Source organism: Bufo bufo, chromosome 2 (genome assembly GCF_905171765.1).
Source record: "Bufo bufo chromosome 2, aBufBuf1.1, whole genome shotgun sequence".
In the NCBI taxonomy this organism is placed as follows: domain Eukaryota; kingdom Metazoa; phylum Chordata; class Amphibia; order Anura; family Bufonidae; genus Bufo; species Bufo bufo.
Window position 1 is genome coordinate 579,327,808 of NC_053390.1, and position 19,227 is coordinate 579,347,034.

The 19,227-nt window shown below is 41.5% G+C and overlaps 1 protein-coding gene across 1 annotated transcript in view; it reads right to left on the reverse strand.

Moving 5' to 3' along the window:
• Positions 1–19,227, reverse strand: part of SLC39A8 (solute carrier family 39 member 8) — an 81,734-nt gene that overhangs the window by 17,300 nt on the left and 45,207 nt on the right. The window contains exons 2-5 of the mRNA XM_040420489.1: positions 15,642–15,792; positions 8,556–8,725; positions 7,164–7,286; positions 6,912–7,076 (exon numbers count right to left, since the gene is read on the reverse strand). Of these exons, the coding sequence (XP_040276423.1) occupies positions 6,912–7,076; positions 7,164–7,286; positions 8,556–8,725; positions 15,642–15,792 (609 nt within the window). The remainder of the gene's footprint in view (positions 1–6,911; positions 7,077–7,163; positions 7,287–8,555; positions 8,726–15,641; positions 15,793–19,227) is intronic.

Sequence of the window (19,227 nt, forward strand, 5' to 3'; positions counted from 1 at the left end):
TACATTCTAATACTGTACGGAAAGCTCGCTCCATAAGTATTCAAACAAAGTATTATGCAAATTGACTTTGGATGTTTCATCCAAAGTTGATTCGCTCATCCCTATTCTAAACCACAGATTATCAGTCTCTTAGGCTTCTTGCAGGAAGGATTTGGAAAACGCATAAGTGTATCAACCTAAAAAGTCTACCTTTTCTCCATGTCTATTCTTCAGGTTTTTCCTTGTCACGAGTCCTAGATGAAAAGATTCCTGAAAATTCTGTTAAAATGTGGCCTTCCATACTAAGAACCATCAAAATGGAGCTTAGGCCAAGTTAATGCTACAGTTATGTGATCAGTTATTTCCACCAGTTTTTGTGAGCTAAAACCTGTAGTGAAGCTTACACAAAGACAACGTATAATGGAAAGATCTGCACCTGTTCTATGTTTTTGACCTGCAACCAGTTTTGGATCGCAATAACTGATGGAAATAACTGACCAAATAAATGGAGTGTGAACTTCTCCTACACCTTAGTCCTAAAAGTTTAAAGTCTGCTTCAGCTGCACAGCGAGATGCATTTCTCTCAGAAACAGGGTGTATCCCCCTTCTGCCAGCACTGCACTTCTGTGACATCCTTTCCCTTACTTGCTGATATGTGTGTTTTCAGCTCTGGAGCTCATAGAATAGATAAGGAGGGATACATCACACTTACAATAAAGCAGGAGGCTCCTGTGATGTTCATTAGCAGCAGTGTAGAAGCAGTTGTTTTCTACACTGCTCAGTGTAGTTCAGGATCTTAGCTAGCTCTGACATGTCCACACTTCCTCTCAGCCACCTTTTATGTCTCTGTTACAGGGACAGATCTTACCTGACAACAGGCAGTGGACTGTAATTTAGGTACTGGCCATAACTTTACAGCTTTTTTTCAGGTGGATGCAGGCATATTATTTCAGTGAAGGGATTTAGAAATGTGCAAGTTATACTGTTCTCTATTAAATTACATTGTGTGAAAGTACAGTGACTCTTTAAGCTTATCTTCCTTTTAACCTCTGGAAGAGATCTCACATAAATACATCCTGGCCATGACATCTGCCATGAGAAGAGGTGAGATCCTAGCCTTGTTATCTATGGATCAGTACAGATTCCTCCCTGACAGGGCTTTGCTAATGCTATTGCTATAATTTACTCCAAAGGACTGTTCTTTGGTTAACTGTAATCAGATTTTATATTATATATTATTTTGACATCAGACTTGTCTTATAATTACACTTAATATCTCTGATAAAACTTTTGTTGTTTTCTATTGTGTGAGTTACTAGACTGTCCTGCCAGTGCATTGCAGAAAGAAATACTGACCTATTTAACTTCTTCAGGACAACCAAGGATGTCTGGTCTTTAAAGATGGCATAAAATCATAAAATCATGTTTTATTTAGTTTTTTTAAAGGCTGGCCATACATACCACATACCTTGGAATATGTTGAGCCAAGAGGAAAGATAAGGAAGCGGCAAGTTTGCAAAAATTCATGCACATGCCTAAGAAGTAACCCCAATAATGGGGCGTGGCTTGCTAGGCATGTGAGCGGACGTGATCTCCGGAGCTCCTGCACTACCCTGATCAGTTATCCGTTTAAAATAGCTTTAAATCGCCTAAATACCTGTGAAACAGCGCTCAGAACATCAGTAGTAGATCCAGAGGGAAATCCGCCACCCACAAGTGCTCTTAAACAGCTGCCATGTCCAGACGGAGGGACGGGAAAGGAGCCGGCAAGTCTTCACAAGATGGCGCAGGGACAGAGTGTCCGATTTGCAGCAGGAGGTGGCTGAGAGACTGAGCCAGTTTGCGCATACACCGGAGCTTCTCAGAGAGAGATGTGCCTCCGGCAATCACAGTGAGTCCTCCCTGACTGGAGCGGGATGGGAGTCTGAGGGGGAAGGGCCTGAAGAGGTGATGGGCCTGAAGCAGCACCCTAACAGATTTGCCGCCATTCAAGATCAAGATGGGGCTGGAGACTCTAATACACCATACTCAGATACGGAAGAGCCAACTATAAAAGACGTTCTCCAAGCCATTTCTAAGTGGGGCAAGTCACTTACCATCCTGACTATGCAGATGGGGGCTATTAAAGAGGACATTTCTATTGTCAGGCACGATATAAGAAAACTTGCAGATCACACTACGTCCCTGGAAGATCGCATGGGGGACATGGAGGATGCGGTGCACCCGCTTAAGAGAGAAACAGCGGATCATTCTCGCAGGCTTGATGTCATTTCTGCAAAACAGGACGATATGGAAAATCGTCTGAGACGTAATAATGTACGGCTAGTGGGTGTGCCTGAGAAAGTGGAAGGCCCTAACCCCACTGAGTTTTTCGAAAAATGGCTCAAGGATCAGTTTGGAGAGGGCATATTATCTCCTTTATTTGCCATAGAACATGGGTTCCTTCACGGCCCTTACCACCAGGGGCGCCACCAAGACCTGTCCTTATAAAAGTGCTACACTATAGGGATAGAGATTTTATTCTACGCAAGGGCAGAGATCTGCCTGACCTTTCTATAGATAGTCACAGGGTGTCGTTTTTCCCTGATTTCTCCAGGTCCAGAAGAGGCGTGCTCGATTCCTGGATGTAAAGTGGCGTTTGCGGGATCTTGGAGCATCATACTCTATGCTGTATCCGGCCAAGCTCAGAATAGCGGCTCTTAGATCCACAAGTTTCTTTGAAGACCCGAAGGAGGCATCCAAATGGCTGGACCGACATGAAAGGCAACTCCGGGCGGAAAGAAACCAAGGCGAATGAAAGGTCCACTTAGCAAGGGGACATTATACCCTCTGGAGGGTGAATATTGTATATGTGGCAATGCATTGATGGTTATAGTTGGATATTGTTATTCTCTTGCCTGCTACATATGTTTTAGTCAGGGGCCAAGATAGCTGTGAAACGCACAACGCGGATATGCAATGCTACCACTGTTTATTTTCTACTCATAATTGGGTTAGTGCAGGATGTTATCCATTTTGTACGTTTCTGTTGATTGACAGTTTGTGTTTTCATCTGGCGAGATACAGAAGCATTTAATTCCGCCAGGTAATATGGGTTTAGGGGGCTCGCTCTGCTGATAGATTTTATATTTACCCACGGACCTTAATTTTAAGGTGTATTAGTGGGGTCTGTCAGGAGGAGTGACTTCCAGGGTTAGTTGGATAATGAGGAGGGAGTTATTCAGGGAAGGGAAGGGAAAGAGGGAGTTGGGGAAAAGGGGTCCTAGGTCCGTAGGTATGATCCAAGGGATAAAACTGCTGATAAGATGTAAATTAAAGTATCCGGTAAATTTGAGATTCCACATACTTGAGTATGGTTAATCCAGTGAACTTCCTAAGTTGGAACGTTAGAGGGGTTAAGGATGCCATCAAGAGGAAGGCGGTAATGGAGACTGTAAAGATATATCACCCTATAATCTGCTGTTTACAGGAGACACATCTCCTCCCAGAAAAGTCCCATCTGCTAACTCCTAGATGGGCGACACAATGTTATCATTCTACTTACTCCTCATATGCAAGGGGAGTAAGTATATTGATTCACAGACAGCTGAATTTTAGCTGCATAGACAAGAGGATTGATACGAATGGGTGCTACGTCTTCCTATATGGAAAACTCTTTAATGTACAATGTATTACCTGTGGGATATATATACCACCGCCGTATTCCCCGCTTGTACTTAAAAAGCTGATAGCCTTTCTGTCAGATTATCCTGATACCCCTGCACTGATAATGGGGGACTTTAACAATGTGATATGTACTGAATGGGACAGAATGTCGACTTCTGAGGTGCAATCGAGGGGGCTGCTTACACCGTTTGGGAGACTTTTAGAGGAAGCATCATTAATGGATTTCTGCAGGAAAATTTCTGATCATTCCCCTATACTAATATCTGCCAATTTCCTCCCCCCTATGAACAGCGGTAGGCCACTATGGAAATTCAATCCATTTTGGCTGTCGGTTTTACCCACAGTCTCAAACATTGGGGATGCGCTGAAAGAGTTCTTTACCCTTAATCTTCCAGGAACTCCTTCACTGATTGTGTGGGATACCATGAAAGCCTTTTTGCAGGGATTATTAATTGTGGAGGTTAATAAAAAATGGAATGAGTCCCGAATAACGGTTAAGACTTTAGAACGCCAATCGGTGGAAGCAGAAACTCAATATGTCATGCAGCCCACGGAAGTACATAGGGCTAAATGGCAGGAAGCACAACATAAACTGAATGATAAGCTTCTTCTTAGGGCAAAGAACAAAAGTTTTTTCCAAAAACAATCATTTTATGAAGAAGGGGAGAGGACAGGTAGATTGTTGGCACTACTCTCCAAAGCACAACAGCCTTCTGCATATGTTGCTGCTCTTCGCAACGTTGAGGGGATGGTTTGCACAGCTCAAGATAGGGTTGTGGATATTATGCATGGTTTTTATTCATCCCTCTACGAGTCCAAAACTAACGCAGGGGATTCAGAGATTGCAAACCTTTTAGATGGGATACAGCTTCCTAAACTGAGTATTGATCAGGTGACAGCTTTAGACGGACCCATAACAATTACAGAACTGGAATTAGCCCTGAGCGATCTGTCAAATGCCAATGCCCCTGGGAGTGATGGATTGCCTGCGGAAATTTATAAAGCATTGGCCCCTATCCTGCTTCCCCAATTGTTAGAAGTGTTCAAGGAGGCGCAGCGTTGGGGTGGATTACCACTCAGCATGAATGAGGCGATCATAGTTGTCATTCCTAAACAGGGCAAAGACCCCCTGCTGGCAGAATCATATCGGCCTATTTCACTGCTTCAAGTTGATGTGAAATTATTAACAAAAGTATTAGCGAATAGACTCAACAATGTGATTACGACACTTATACACTCGGATCAGGCTGGATTCATGCCTAATATGTCGACGGCTGTCAACATTAGGCGTCTTTTCTTAAATATACAGGCGGGCCGATTCCATGGTTTGAATGCGGCGGTCGCGTCTCTTGACGCGGCCAAAGCATTCGATAGTGTGGAATGGGGATACCTGTGGGCTGTACTTAGGAGAATGGGCTTCGGGTCAATCTTAATTCAATGGATCCAGCTCTTATATAAATCCCCTACTGCTAGGATTAGGGTTTAATGGAGCTCTCTCCCGATCTTTCCATCTGCATAGAGGGACCAGACAGGGATGCCCTCTGTCACCCCTACTTTTTGCAATAGCAATTGAGCCCCTTGCAGCGGCGTTAAGGGAAGCACATGAGGTCCAGGGTTTTAGATATGGTGGGATTACTGAAAAGGTGGCCCTTTACGCTGATGATATGCTTCTATTCCTAGATGAATGGAACTCCTCTCTTCCGGCAGCCATGAAAATTATAAATGGATTCAGTAGTCTGTCAGGTCTGGGCATTAATTGGTCCAAGTCTGTACTGATGACGCTCTCTGCTGATGAGGGGCAAGATCACTGTTCAACAGAAGGCTTGCAACTTGTCAGGTCCTTTAAATATCTAGGTGTCCAGGTCACCATCGATGCTGCAGATTATGAGAAACTGAATTTGACTCCGCTGTTACAGAGATTTCGACAGAAGTTGCAGACTTGGTCCAAGTTACCGCTCTCGGTAATAGGAAGAGTAAATCTTCTTAAAATGATTTTAATGCCACAACTCCTATATTTGCTGCATAATGCACCTAAATGGGTTCCTGCCCAATTTTTTGCCACGGTTAATGCAATATTCAGGGACTTGATCTGGAAGAGGGGAGTTCCACGTATTAAATTGGCTACACTTTGTAGGCCAAAAACGGGGGGGGGACTTGGGGTTCCGGACCCATGGATTTACTATTTGGCTGCCCAACTTCAACATCTGCGGGGGTGGGGGATGGAGGAAGGAATTAATAAAGCAGGGAGAATAGTGCGTCATCTTGTAGGGGGGAAGAATTTAATAACAGCATTGGAGGATGGATCGCTAGATAGGGTGGGGAGTGAAATTCCGCTACTTCGTGTGGTTCATAAAGTTTGGTGGAAAGGGAGGAAAATAGCAGGGGTACAAGGCTACACCAGGTTTACTGCAATTTGGCCCAATCTCATGTATACGGAATTACATAAAGTGTCCAATGTTCAGATTTGGGGACGGTATGGACTCACCTACATGCAGGGGGGCACCCTGAAAGAATATGCCCAATTACAAAGGGAGTTTCTGCTCCCGCACTCCCAATTTTATTTGTATTTACAGCTTCGGCATGCTATCCGCACCCAAGACACAGCAGGGGGGATTGCGCCGGCTTCCAGAAATCCGATTATAGATTTGGCGGGCTCTGGGGGACCCACCTGTGGGGTTATATCGCTGCATTATAGTAATTTTTAATGTTTTTAAAGATGCAGAAATGAATACCCAATTCATTCACCAAAGTCTTGCTCGACTTCAGGTGAAACGAATTTTGCCTCCACTGAGGCAAAACATTTTCATGCTGTACGGAAACAGGTCTCTGGACAGCATTAAAACGAAGTGTCTGAAAGAATTGACTTTGGATCTATGATCCAAAGCTCTATTCGCTCAAGCCTAGTGATGACGTTTACATTGCCTGGCCCTGTCAATCAAAGTGTAGAGGGCGTGGTGAAGATAGAGCAGAGCCACTAGGTGTAATGGCAACGCCCCCATTGCTCCTAGAGGCTCATTTGCGTATATCTTAAAACATCATTTTTCTCAGCACTGGAGGCACATATGAACATGGGACCAACACAGATGCCTTCAGCTGCTAAGCGCACATGTAACAGGTCAGCCAGTTTAATAGGTACAAATCTGCTGATAGATGCCCTTTAAGTAGAGTAGAATAATTACTTTGTCTCCTTTCTGAATAATAGGCCCATGTCATTGAATACCACAAATTCATGAATGAAAAGAAAATATTGAAAGAATGTATCCTACCTTTGATGAAACCACACTGACTTGATCTGGACTGACAGCACCGTTTAAGTCTGCTATGGCTGAATTCACAAACATGACAGCTCCATTTACATTATTGCGTTTCTGGTGTTCTGTGTTTAGTTCCTGGCAAGGAGGGTGGTCAATGTCTAAGTGTGTGTGGACACCCTAAAATACAAAGAAAAAATAAATCTACACGTTGGAACGATGGATTCATGCCACAGAACTGTTTTAGGAGTAACATAGTAATCTTACCTCTCCATAGACGTTTAGAGTCATTTTCAATATTCTCTCCACAAACATTAGGATGTAGAAGCCTCCAAACACAGCCACTGCTTTTGAAATGTAATTATCATGTTTAGGATCAAATCCAAATGCCTGCAACAAGATACACAAGTGTTAGCTTCAGCCTCTTATCATACTGAAGCTACTTTCAGACTAAAACAAAGACACTCTGTCCAGTGTACTTTGGCATTCTCTACTAAATGTTACAATGACTCCTTGCAAGATTCTTTTAAAAATATATTCTAAAATATGAAATGTCATTTATATAAAAATAGACTTGAGAATGCAATGGCAGGATCTCTTTGGAGACACATGGGCAAAAGATTGTGTAGGGGTGACCTCTGTGTAAGGTGGGAAACAAAGAAAGCATTAAAACACATCAGGCTACAGGTAAAAGATATGAAATATACAACTAATTAAACTACCATTGATAGGCCAAATTGTCACTGCCACATAGTGGATGAGCAGGTATGGAAGTTTGAGGCTGATAGTGGAGCGGAAAGGGTCCCATTCTTTATATTGGTTTGTCTCTAAAACTTGTCTCTAAAACTTGGGGGAACTTCTGCAGGTGAGCCACACATGGTGAGGTTAATGACATATGACACTTTTGCCCATGCTAGAAGAGTGATCTTTTGAATGTTGCTTTCTTTACTTCTTTGTAGAATTATTTGTTTTTAAGCATTTTAGCAAAACAGCTTCCACACTTCTGGGGAGGCTCCAATTTTTGCCCAATCAAGCAGAAGAACATTTGTGAGGTCAGACACTGATGTTGGACAAGAGGTCCTGGCTCGCAATCTCTGTTGTAGTTCATCCCAAAGGTGTTCAATGGAGTGAAGGTCAGGACTTCATGCCTTTATAGACCATGCTTTGTGCACTATCATGCGGGAACACAAAAGGGTCTTCCCCATAAATTTGGAAGCCCACAGTTGTCCAAATTGTCTTGTTATGCTGCAGGATAAAGATTTCCCTTCACTAGAACTTAAAGTTGTAATACACATTCAATACCTGTCAGAGGAATGATTGTTCGCTCAACAGCTACCTCTGCTGGTTCCCCCATACACATACACTTTTGGGTCAGCCTAACATGTATGTGGATTCAATGGGGAGGGGGGAAAAAAGCCGCTGACAGACACCCCTGATGGTGGCATGTGAATGCTTGTCCCCACAAATTGTTCCAATCCTTGACCCACATAAAAGATCCTTCGGTTTCAGGGTATGTCTGAGTTTATGCCATACTCTCCAGGCTGCTATTAGTAAAAGTTTTTTTAGTTTTTTTTAGTAGGAAGGGTGGCATAAAATGTGTTTATATCCTTTTTTTTTATTGAAAGTTTTTTTTTTCCATAAAGTATGAGAGTCACTTACCTCTGGAATAAGCTGAAATATAGCATTCGAAAACAAGGTTCCAATGGCCAATCCCACAAAGTAAGTTAATATTTTTGGAAAATAAGGCTTCTTTATAAGAGGGGTAATAAACAGTCCAAGTAGTGATGTCAAGTTAATGATTGTCACCGTGAGAAAGCCAAATCCCCAAACTGCAAATTAAATAGAAAGTCCAACATGTTTTGTTACAACTAATATGTGATATACTGTTATGTAATCTCTTTAAAGGGAATATGTCACCTATAGTTATTTTCTGCTAGTTAAGATCAGATAGTGACACATTTCCTTTATTTCTAATCTGATTATAGATTTTTATATTATACTTCATAAATATGATTATGGGGGCTGCCACCTTGCCTGAGTTGTTGTTAGCAGCATTTACTGATATGCTTTACAGCAGCCACTAGTGTTGAGCGAATAGAAGTTGATGAAGTAGACTTCGATCCAAATTTCAGGAAAAATTTGATTCTCCGCAATGCCGAATTTCCTTGTGCTTCGTGGTAATGAATCGGTTTTCCCTGAAATGGCGGTAAACATTAAACGAAAATCATACTTACCTCATCCATTTGTGCACGAAGAGACCTCCGCGGCCATCAGATCCCTCGTGAAATCTTATGTGTGGTGACGCGATGAAGTCATCATGCACCGCGTGAGATTTCACGCTGGATCTTAAAGCAAGGTTTCCACAAAGGCCTCTTCACGAGGAAATGGATGAGGTAAGTACAATTATTATTTTTATTTTTATTTGCAAACACTAAAATGCTTTAATATGGCTCTCAGATGCCGCGATCAGCGATGAACGAGACATCTGAGGGGTTCAATGACAGGGCAAGGGGCAATCGCCTGTCAGTGTCATTGCATCCACTACTTACAAAGAAATGTGCTTTGTGATGAAGTAATTAGTTAAGAAGCAAATTTTTTCGCAAAATTCGGTGAAGCAGCTGAATCGAATTTTAGAGAACTTCGCTCATCTCTAGCAACCACCATGGGCCATAGATCCAATGGACAAGAGAGGACCACATAGACTTCTTTGGGAGAGTTTTCTAAGCATGCTCTGGTCATTGAACAAGGAAATAGAGGATAAGCTATTTTAAAGAGAATGTGTTATCAGAAAATATCCTATGGTTTACCGTAAATCATGTTTTTATGTTAAATATACTTTTAAAAATAATTTTTGATGATGTTATTTTTAATTTTCCATGTCTGTAACTATGTTTAAACAAAAACCATAAAATCCTGCAGTTTTCACACTGGTCATTAAGCCTAATAATAAGTGCTACTTCTTGGTCGGTACAGGTCACTTCACTGCAGTTATCTCCTTATCGTTACAGGCAGGATTAGAATGACAGATAAGACAGGATCTACCATTCACACTCGGTGATTGTCATAGCTTCTATTCTGTAACTCTACAGTCACAGCGCATGCCTAGAAAACTCTTCCATAGAAGTCAAGGAGGTCCCCTCCTGACCATTGTGTCTATGGACCATGGTGACTGCCCGTAAAGCAATTGTTTAAATGCTTTCTAAATGCTGTTAAGAACATCTCAGGCAAGATGGCCGCCTCCATAATCATGTTCAGGAAACAAAATAAAAAATCTGTAATCAGAAAATAAAGGCAGATTACAAAAATGGTAACACATTCCATTTAAAAGGGGATATGATATTATCTATATACAGGAGATATCTGTTATTACAATCCTGCCTGTGATGATAATGATAAGACTGATGAAAAGTGATCTGTACAGACTAACAAGTGGCGCCTATTATTAGGCTAAGGCTTCTTTCACATCTGAGGCCGTTGTTCCACCTGGCTGGTCCAGCAAACAATGCCGGGAATCAGCCAGACAAAAAAACACTGCATGCAGTAGTATCTCTTTGGCCATATGCCGGCATAGCGCCAGATCTGAATTCTCCAAAACTTCGCTCATCTCTAGATATAATCGATAGGTCATTTTCTAATGGCACATTTCATTTATGAAGAAAGCAGCAGGAAGGTATGGTATGTACTTATTGTACTTTAGGAGCAGGTTTCTTACTATGTGATAACCATATGAAATGATAAATTCTGGATGGACCTAAACTAGCAAAATCTGGGAGAAAACACACGAAATTGTCTCTCATTGACCCACGTACTATTTTAGTAACAATACACTATGCTTCAAAAGTAAAGTAAGATTGCAGAGAAGACAGTCCCACACCTAACTACATGGATATGTAATTTTAAGTGAAAATACAACTATAAAAGGAAGCTTCTGAACATTGCATTCTATTCTGGCTGAAAAAGTGACACTGAAAGATTCTGGAATTAATAGATATACAATAAGGAGTGGGCATACTGTGCTTAAGGGGGTCATTTGACCTCTTCTGATTCTGTGACTACTTGTAGTCCCTTTTTACTAACAATTCTGAAGCTTCTATCTATTGAGTTTATTAGGCGTCATTCTTTTATTATTTCTGCTAGAAATTCTGAATGAATTACTAGCAGATTGCAAATACCAATTGGTTGTATCCAATCAGTCCCAGGCTGTGCAGGGACACACCCCAAACTTGTAACACCCATCTGGACCTTTATTGCAGACTGCTAGCAATTCATGACTTCTAGCGGGAATAATTGCACATAATGGTGTCATAAGAATTGACGCTCCAAAATTGTTATTTCATGATGAATGCAAGTAGTTACTAAAACAAACATGATTGGAGAGTTTACAGGTCCCCTTTAAAGGGTTATCCCATGAATAATGTAAAAAATTACATGATAATCTCTTTGTAACAAACTCATAACCAGCTCTGTATACCACATGGATCCAGAGATCCCCCCAATCATTGCTCCAATTGCTCTGCTAAATTTATTTCAAGCTGGCATCTCGGGGGGTGTGCACTTTCTCAGGGTGCATGTCCTTTCTGCTGCAACTGCTGGCAGTTGAAGGATGGAACTGAGCATGTGCTTCCATCTTAGTGAGCTGGACAAAATTTTTAGAAAAAGGGCAAACAGCAGGTGGCGCTATGCAGATAGACTTCAGTGCATAACTCAGTGGCTATACTAAATTTTTAATTACATGCAATTACAAAAGTATTCAGATCAAGGTGTTGGTTTGGAAAATGTAGAACACTTTTAGTGGGACAACCCCTTTAAGTGGTCTTGTCTTGGCAAAGACTATCTGCTTCACCAGCAAGAAAAGTACTGTATCTGAGACCTCTGGCTCATTGAAGAAAGCCAGACATATCTTGGAGCTCATTACCAGGTTAACTAGTCAAAAAAAAAATTCTGTACTTGTCATGAACAGTTTGTACCACAACTTGGATTTTAATTTGATCTCAAATTTCATGCTTACAGCACAGACAGCACTTGTCAGTCGGTCCTGTCATTTATATTATGCTGCATATATTCTGTAGTTACATGTCATTGGTTTCTCTGCTAATTAAATGGCATCAGCAATGTTAAAATACATTTTTGGACACCAGCCATGGTCAGGAATGAGCTGACCCTGACCTTAACGGACATTAGTAGAAAATCTGAAAGCACTCAGCTTTTCACATGCAGGTTATCATATGTAGTAACAATGTCCTCTATGTGGCTGTGTAAAGAACAGTCATCTTTCCTTTAAAATCATTATCTACACCACTTCATTTACTACATGGGCTGGGTTTCTATGTGTCAGAATAAGGGGTTGTCCCATGAAAAATATTCTACAATTTTCAAACCAGCACCTGGATCTCAATACTTTTGTAATTGCATGTAATTAAAAATTTTGTATAGTCATTGAGTTGTTCAATAAAATATATCTGTATAGCGCCACCTGCTGTTAGTTTGTTTTCCCTATTTCTTTGTCCTGCTCACTGAGAAGGCCGCACATGTTCTGTATAATCGTTTACTTACCACCTGAGCTGTGATAGGGCGAGCATGGACACGCCCCCTTAGCTGCAGCAGAAAAGACACTCCCCTGAGCTGTCAGCTTGATATAAATCTAGCAGAGCAATGAATGGGGAGATATCTGGATCCATGTGAGGTATAGGACTGGTTCTGGCTTTGTTAGAAATAGATTGTCATGATGTCTGATTTTCATTTTATACATTAATCATAGGATAACTTTAGTTCTATAATTATAAAGCTCAATTAGAATAGCATACATTTAGCACAAAGTAGGCTTCAATCTTATCTACATCTAATATACAATGAACAAAACATACTTAATTAATACAACGATTAATTGGCTATCCTAGTGAGTGTGTCTTTGTACGGAAATTAGTCTGTTAAGCCTTACATGGCACGTGTTCCTTCCCGACAATCTGCTGATCACTAGAGGAGGAGACCACTGCATTTACAAACGGCGATCTCCTCCAAAGTATGGGAAAGAGCGATCGCTAATGCCATTGCTCTTCCCTATAAGGACTCATTGTTTGCCAGCAGGAGATCGTGTTTACACAGCATGATCAGCTGCCAGTAAACAATCACTTTTGCGTGCGCACAAACGATCAGATTCCCCGATGAACACTCGTTAGCGATAACCTATGCGATTCTAGGCCTGTGTAAAGGTGGTTTAAGCCCTGTGTGATTTGAATTGCATCAGTCTCTGTACAGCACGGCAGAATATGCCGCCACAGTGGACGGGGTAGTTCATAAAGATTCTCCTGTACAGAAAACATTATGACTCCTCTAAACAGCGGTAAACATCGAGTGGGCAGTTATTTTCTGCTTAGTCTGCACTTTTGCGATGCTAGCCTTTTAACACAATGTGGTCCTGCAGATAAACCAGCCTTATCTCTGTGTCTTTTTATGATATAGTAAAGTGCTGCTAGCTTAGCAGTAGTATTTTACTGGATCGTTATATCTGTTGATCGTTATTGTTGACCTTTCAGCATGGATTGTCCTGTAAACATGAAATTGTCATGTCATGAAGATACATCAGACTGTGTCCAATAAAACTCTCACACATGATGCACGTCGCCTAATACCAGGTATTTATCACTATGGCTTTATAAAAGTGCAACTGTATGGTTTTAAGACACTTTTTTATGGATACAATTATCCTTCACAATACAGAGTAACAGTGAAAACGTCAAGTGTCTACATGATCTCTTGCACATATACAGTACTATGTCCATTGTTCACCTGTGAAGAAACTGATGCAACTGACCTCTTAACAAGCTCTGCTTCTAATGCCACTAGATGTAAGGCAGCTATTCTATAAGTCAATGTTCAACCCTTTAAATAGGCCTTGAGACATGACTCCGATATTAAATAAGCCAGGACCTCATCTGCAGACAGCTGTTTCTGGGTGATTGTCCCTCATCTATTGCAGAGCAAAGACTACTGGCTTAACTGGGTGAGAGGCCTAGGTCAGGATTTGGGGGACACTATATCTCCTTTGGGAGAAAGCGCATTAATTGGCGTGAGGAGACTTATAGGCCATACATGTGCCACTAGAATTCTGGGAAGAAAGGGATGCAAATGAGCTCTTGACAAGCTCTGCCTCTAATGCCACCAGATGTAAGGCAGCTATACTATAAGTCAATGTTCGACCTGTCTGCAGATGAAGGGATGGCTTATTTAATATTTGAGTTATGTCTCAAGGCCGATTTAAAGGGTTCGACATGGGAATGCAACCAAACAGAATGCATTCTGGTGCATTCCATTCAGTTCAGTTTTGTCCCTATTGACAATGAACAGGGACAAAATGGAAGTGTTTTCCTCTGGTATTGAGATCCTATGATGGATCTCAATACCGAAAAGGAAACATGCAGATGTGAAAGTAGCCTAAGTCAATGGTGCCTGATTTTTTTTTCGTTACTGAAAAAAACAGATCAGGCGCCCATTGACTTGCAATGATTTTCATGCCTGATCAGGTTTGTTCAGTTTTGATTTAATACAACCAGATGAGGCTGAAACAGAGCCTTCAGGATGTATTAAGTGGAACGGATCCTTTTAATTCAGGTTTTGAGATCCTCTGCCAGATCTCAAAACCTGAATTAAAAATGCAGATGTAAAAGTAGCCTTAGTATAAATCCAGCTTTAGGCTAGTTTCACACTAGCTGCAGCCTTCTCCGGCAGGTTGTTCCCGCGTGGGGTAACAGCCTGCAGGATCCGTGCTACCCCTAGTCCACCGTGCCACCGGAAGTCCACTCCGGCCCCCTTCACTATAATGAGGGCAGGCCGGAGGTGCAGCCGCAGCACGGCAAACATGCCGAGAGGCAAGCGGAATAAAACTACAACCAGAGCGGACTTCCCGGCGGCACGGTGGACTAGCAGTAGCCTGCCGGAGAAGGCTGCCGCTAGTGTGAAAGTAGCCTTAGTGTAAATCCAGCTTTAGTTGTTGGATTAAAGATTGTTAGGTCAACAGCTATTCCCTCTGCCCACTACCTTCATAGCACATATGTGTTCTCAAAGGGGGAGGAGAATAAACCACTAGTAGGAAACTCTGGCTGTAGCTTATCTTCCTTGAGAGCTAAGAATCGGGCAGTTTAAAATCCTACAAACCCAATCCTTCTTTACCCCAACCTTTCCCATGGGGAGAGAGTCAGTAAAACACCATGCACAATAAATGGTAGGCCAATCCTGCGGAAATCAGTAGGTCTGGCTAATGTTCATCTAATATGTATGGGCACCTTAACGGTGTGGGTGGAAAGGAGCCTTAAAAATGGAGCATGAAGGGAAGGGTGGACTGATTGGATGATAAAGATCTTACTAAAGATCTTACTAAAGACTACTAAAGGTTGGATCGAGTGAAAAGGACAATATTTTTCGAATTTTTTCAAATTTTGCATTTGGCATAACTTCACTCCAGACCTGGAAATTCTCAAAATGTACTCAAACTGATATTTGTTGGCTCTGAGTCACCAGTTAATTTGTTTCCCTAAGTATTAAAATGTTATTACAGCTTTTATCATTTCTCATCTATCCACAGAATAGATGAGAAATCTTACATCAGCAGAGTTCCAAATGCAGCATTAACAATTCATTTCTGCAGTAAATCGGTATTCTTGGTAACAGATGGCACCAAGACAATCTAACTACAGAGGTATAACTGGAGGTATTCTTCTCATGTAAATAACACATGTCACCAGACTTTACCTTGTGCACTGGTGGGCCTCTCATCTGCTTGCTCCTCATTTGTACATGGGTGAGTAAACATTAGATATAAAAGTGCTGGACATGCATCTCGAAAGTTTTCATCTGTAATTTGGCCTCCATAAGGAGCAAAGATTTCTTCATTCGAATAGCACTAAAAAACAGAAAGTAAAGACCGTTATTGGATTACACTGAACTGTGGCATAGGAACAGGGGCGGATTGGCCATAGACCTTACAGGGAAAATTCCTGGTGGGTCGATGCCCAGGAGCCGCCTGGGCCCTCCTCACAGCCGGCCAGTGGAAGTTTTTGGGGATGTATTTTGTGCTGCTGGCAGTATTTTGTGATGGACTATGGTATTTGGCTCAGTTGTTGTGGTATAATGTGCCACAATATGATATTGCTGGCCCTGCCTACCATCAATTTGGACCCAACTGCAAAACAGGGCCACTCTTAGTATTTCTTCTAGGGCCAATTTAAGTTTCCAGTGCGCCCTTGCATAGGAAGCTTCTTGCTTGTGGGCCAATGAGAAGGCTGCAATATCTTTGTCAGAGCTTAGCAATACCCCTAGCAACCAACAGAAAAGTTGCCTACCCCTTATTATATAAGAAACTCCCCAGCAGCCATTTTCTGCTGTTTTTTTGCAGTTCTGAGAGAGAAAGCAGTGACATTGCTGTGCTCTGTGCTTTCATCTGGATCCTATTCCTTATCCAATTACATTAGATAGTTAGTTAGCTCATATATATAATACAGATAGTTAGTGGGAGATAGTCAGTGTAGGTTAGATAGTGATATAGTGTAGCTGATAGGTTCCAGTGCGGGGTGTTAGGTAGTGCGATAGGGATTACTGTGCTGTGATACAGACATAGTGCTGTGATGTCACAACAATACTTAGTGCACCAATCAGTAATATCTACTCAGACCTGATAAAATGTGAAGTTGCATGTATTGCGCCAAAAAATATGCGTATCTTGCCGATTTGTGCAATCGCGAATATATTGGAACACTCTATCTGCATATTGTTCTTCCTCACAGTCACAAAAGTTGCTGCTAACCATTTTCTCCAGTCTCAGGAAACTTCTGGCAGCTTGAAAAATACAAGCCACAACTGTATTGCATGTGTAATACGTGCATATTACATTGCCGATTTTCGCAATCCAGAAAATAATGACGAATTCTTGAATTTGCGAATATATGGCAAATATTAGGCCTCGAATTCGCAAAATATCTAATATAAGCAGATCACTGTTTAGACTGAACGATCTGCTTCCCAGAAATCATAATTTAGGTGCCTGCATGAACGACAGGATCACCCGATGAACGAGCGCATTGCTCATTCATCGAATGATCGGCGGCCCATTTAGATGGGCCAATTTGCCAGGAACGAGCGTTCGCAGAAACGTTAGTTTCCGATAATCTGCCCAACAATCAGGCAATGTAAATCCACCTTTAGGCCTCATGCACACGACCGTTGTGTTCCGTGTCTGTTGTTCCTTTTTCCGTGATTTTCTGCGGACCCATTGACTTTCAATGGGTCCGTTGAAAATTCAGATAATGCACCGTTTGTCATCCGCGTCCGTGATCCATGTTTCCAGTTCGTCAAAAAAATATGACCTGTCCTATTTTTTTCACGGACAACGGTTCGCGGACCCATTCAAGTCAATGGGTCCGTGAAAAAACACGGAGGCACACAACATTGTCATCCGCGTCCGCGTCCGTTTTTTTCCTATCATTTGCAAGGCAAACTTGACTTTGATTTTCTTTTCACTTTTCATGTCTGGTGATCCTCCAAAAATCAAGGAAGACACACGGAAACAAAAATGGAAACGGATCACGGAACAACGGAACAGCTTTTTGCGGACCGCAAAAAAAATTCTGTCGTGTGCATGAGGCCTTACCCGTAGCACCAACAGATGCACTTTGTAAACTACAACTTTTCCAAAGTTTGTAGATAATTTAATGAGCTACAGAAACGCCACAGATCCTCTTGTATATTCTTACTGACAATTCATGTGCCACACACTGAATCTAAAAGTGGCCATACACATTAGTGTAAAGTTGATCAGAATGAACGATTTCAACCAAGAGATCATCCATCAGTTGAAATCTAACAATCAACAATCGCTTTAGCTGACCGATGACAGACCATTATTGTCTGAGAAGTCGGCAGTGTTTAATATTTTCGTCCAATAGTTGGCTGAATAATCTTTTCTTCAAAGAAACATTGTTCGTAGACAAAAGATCTTTCTTTGAAAGAAAATTCCCAGTAAGATCTTTTGTCCATCCCCTGGTTTCACTGAATATGCAATGATGATGACCAGTTTAAACAACTGTATGGACTAAGATGTGTATGGCTCAGCCTGCAAAAAAGTCACCAGATGTTTGTTTGTTCAACTGCTGTTCAACCATCAACCAATTACTACTACTAATGGTTCCTCGTACCAATCGTCTACTCATGTAAAGGTACCTTATAGAGGACCTGTCACCTCTCCTAACATTTCTGTTTTACAGCTCTATGCATTCCCCAGGTAATAATTCTCGAACATCTATTCTTATGTCTGTATGTTGTGCCATTTCTTTATTATTTGCACTAGAAGTTATCATTGAATTGCAATTAGCCTTCACTAAGGGTACAGAGGGGAGGTAACCAGTTGCGGGGGGGGGGGGGGGGGGGTGTACCTGAATCTATCTAATCAGTGCTGCAATATTCTGAATGTGCAGGTACACCACCCCCAACTTTTTATCTCCCCTCTGTACCCTTACTGAAGGCTAATAGCAATTCAATTATAACTACTAGTAGAAATACCGGTAATAAAGAAATGGCACAACATACAGACATAAGAATAGATGCTCCAGAATAGTTTTTACATGGGAAATGCATGAAGCTATTAAAACAGGCATGTCAGGAGCGGTGAAAGGTCCTCTTTTTAAGTGCCTTACTGGCATCAGATACAGCAGAAGGGTGTGACTTTAGAAAGTGTAAAAAAAAAGTGATGAGTGAGACCATTTTGAAGATAACATTTCTTTCACTGTGTCTGTGAACAAAGTTAAACTGATATGGAAAATGCTTCATTGACCCTTTTAATCTTTATAGACAAACCTTTCATTTCACAGAAAAGACTTAATATTTGTACAAGACAAGTTCCTGGCAATAAAAGTTTAACAAGTCAAGTAATGTTAATAGGAGCACAAAATGGGGCAGTGAAAGTTCGGGAAGCTGTACTGTAAGTACGGTTGAGTAAATTAAGGTCCTTGAGTTGTCCCCTTACATTACATTCATAGTAGTTTCTGAGCTACAGTTCCCTTTTGTAAAACTTGATGACACCTGATAAGATGGCCATTACACACAGAGACTTACCTTTCAGCATGGACTGTACGTAAAAATGAAACTGTCATGTCATGAAGAAATATCTAAGTAAAAGGATGATGAGAGCTGCACACCCTATAAGGTTGGGTGCTCACGGAGGACGTAAGTCGTCTCGTATCAAAATAGAAAATTTGTGGCGCACCAGAATCAATTGATGCTTTTTAATTAGTAAACGTGTTACATCATATCATATATCTAGCGTATAGTACATCTGGATTGGAGC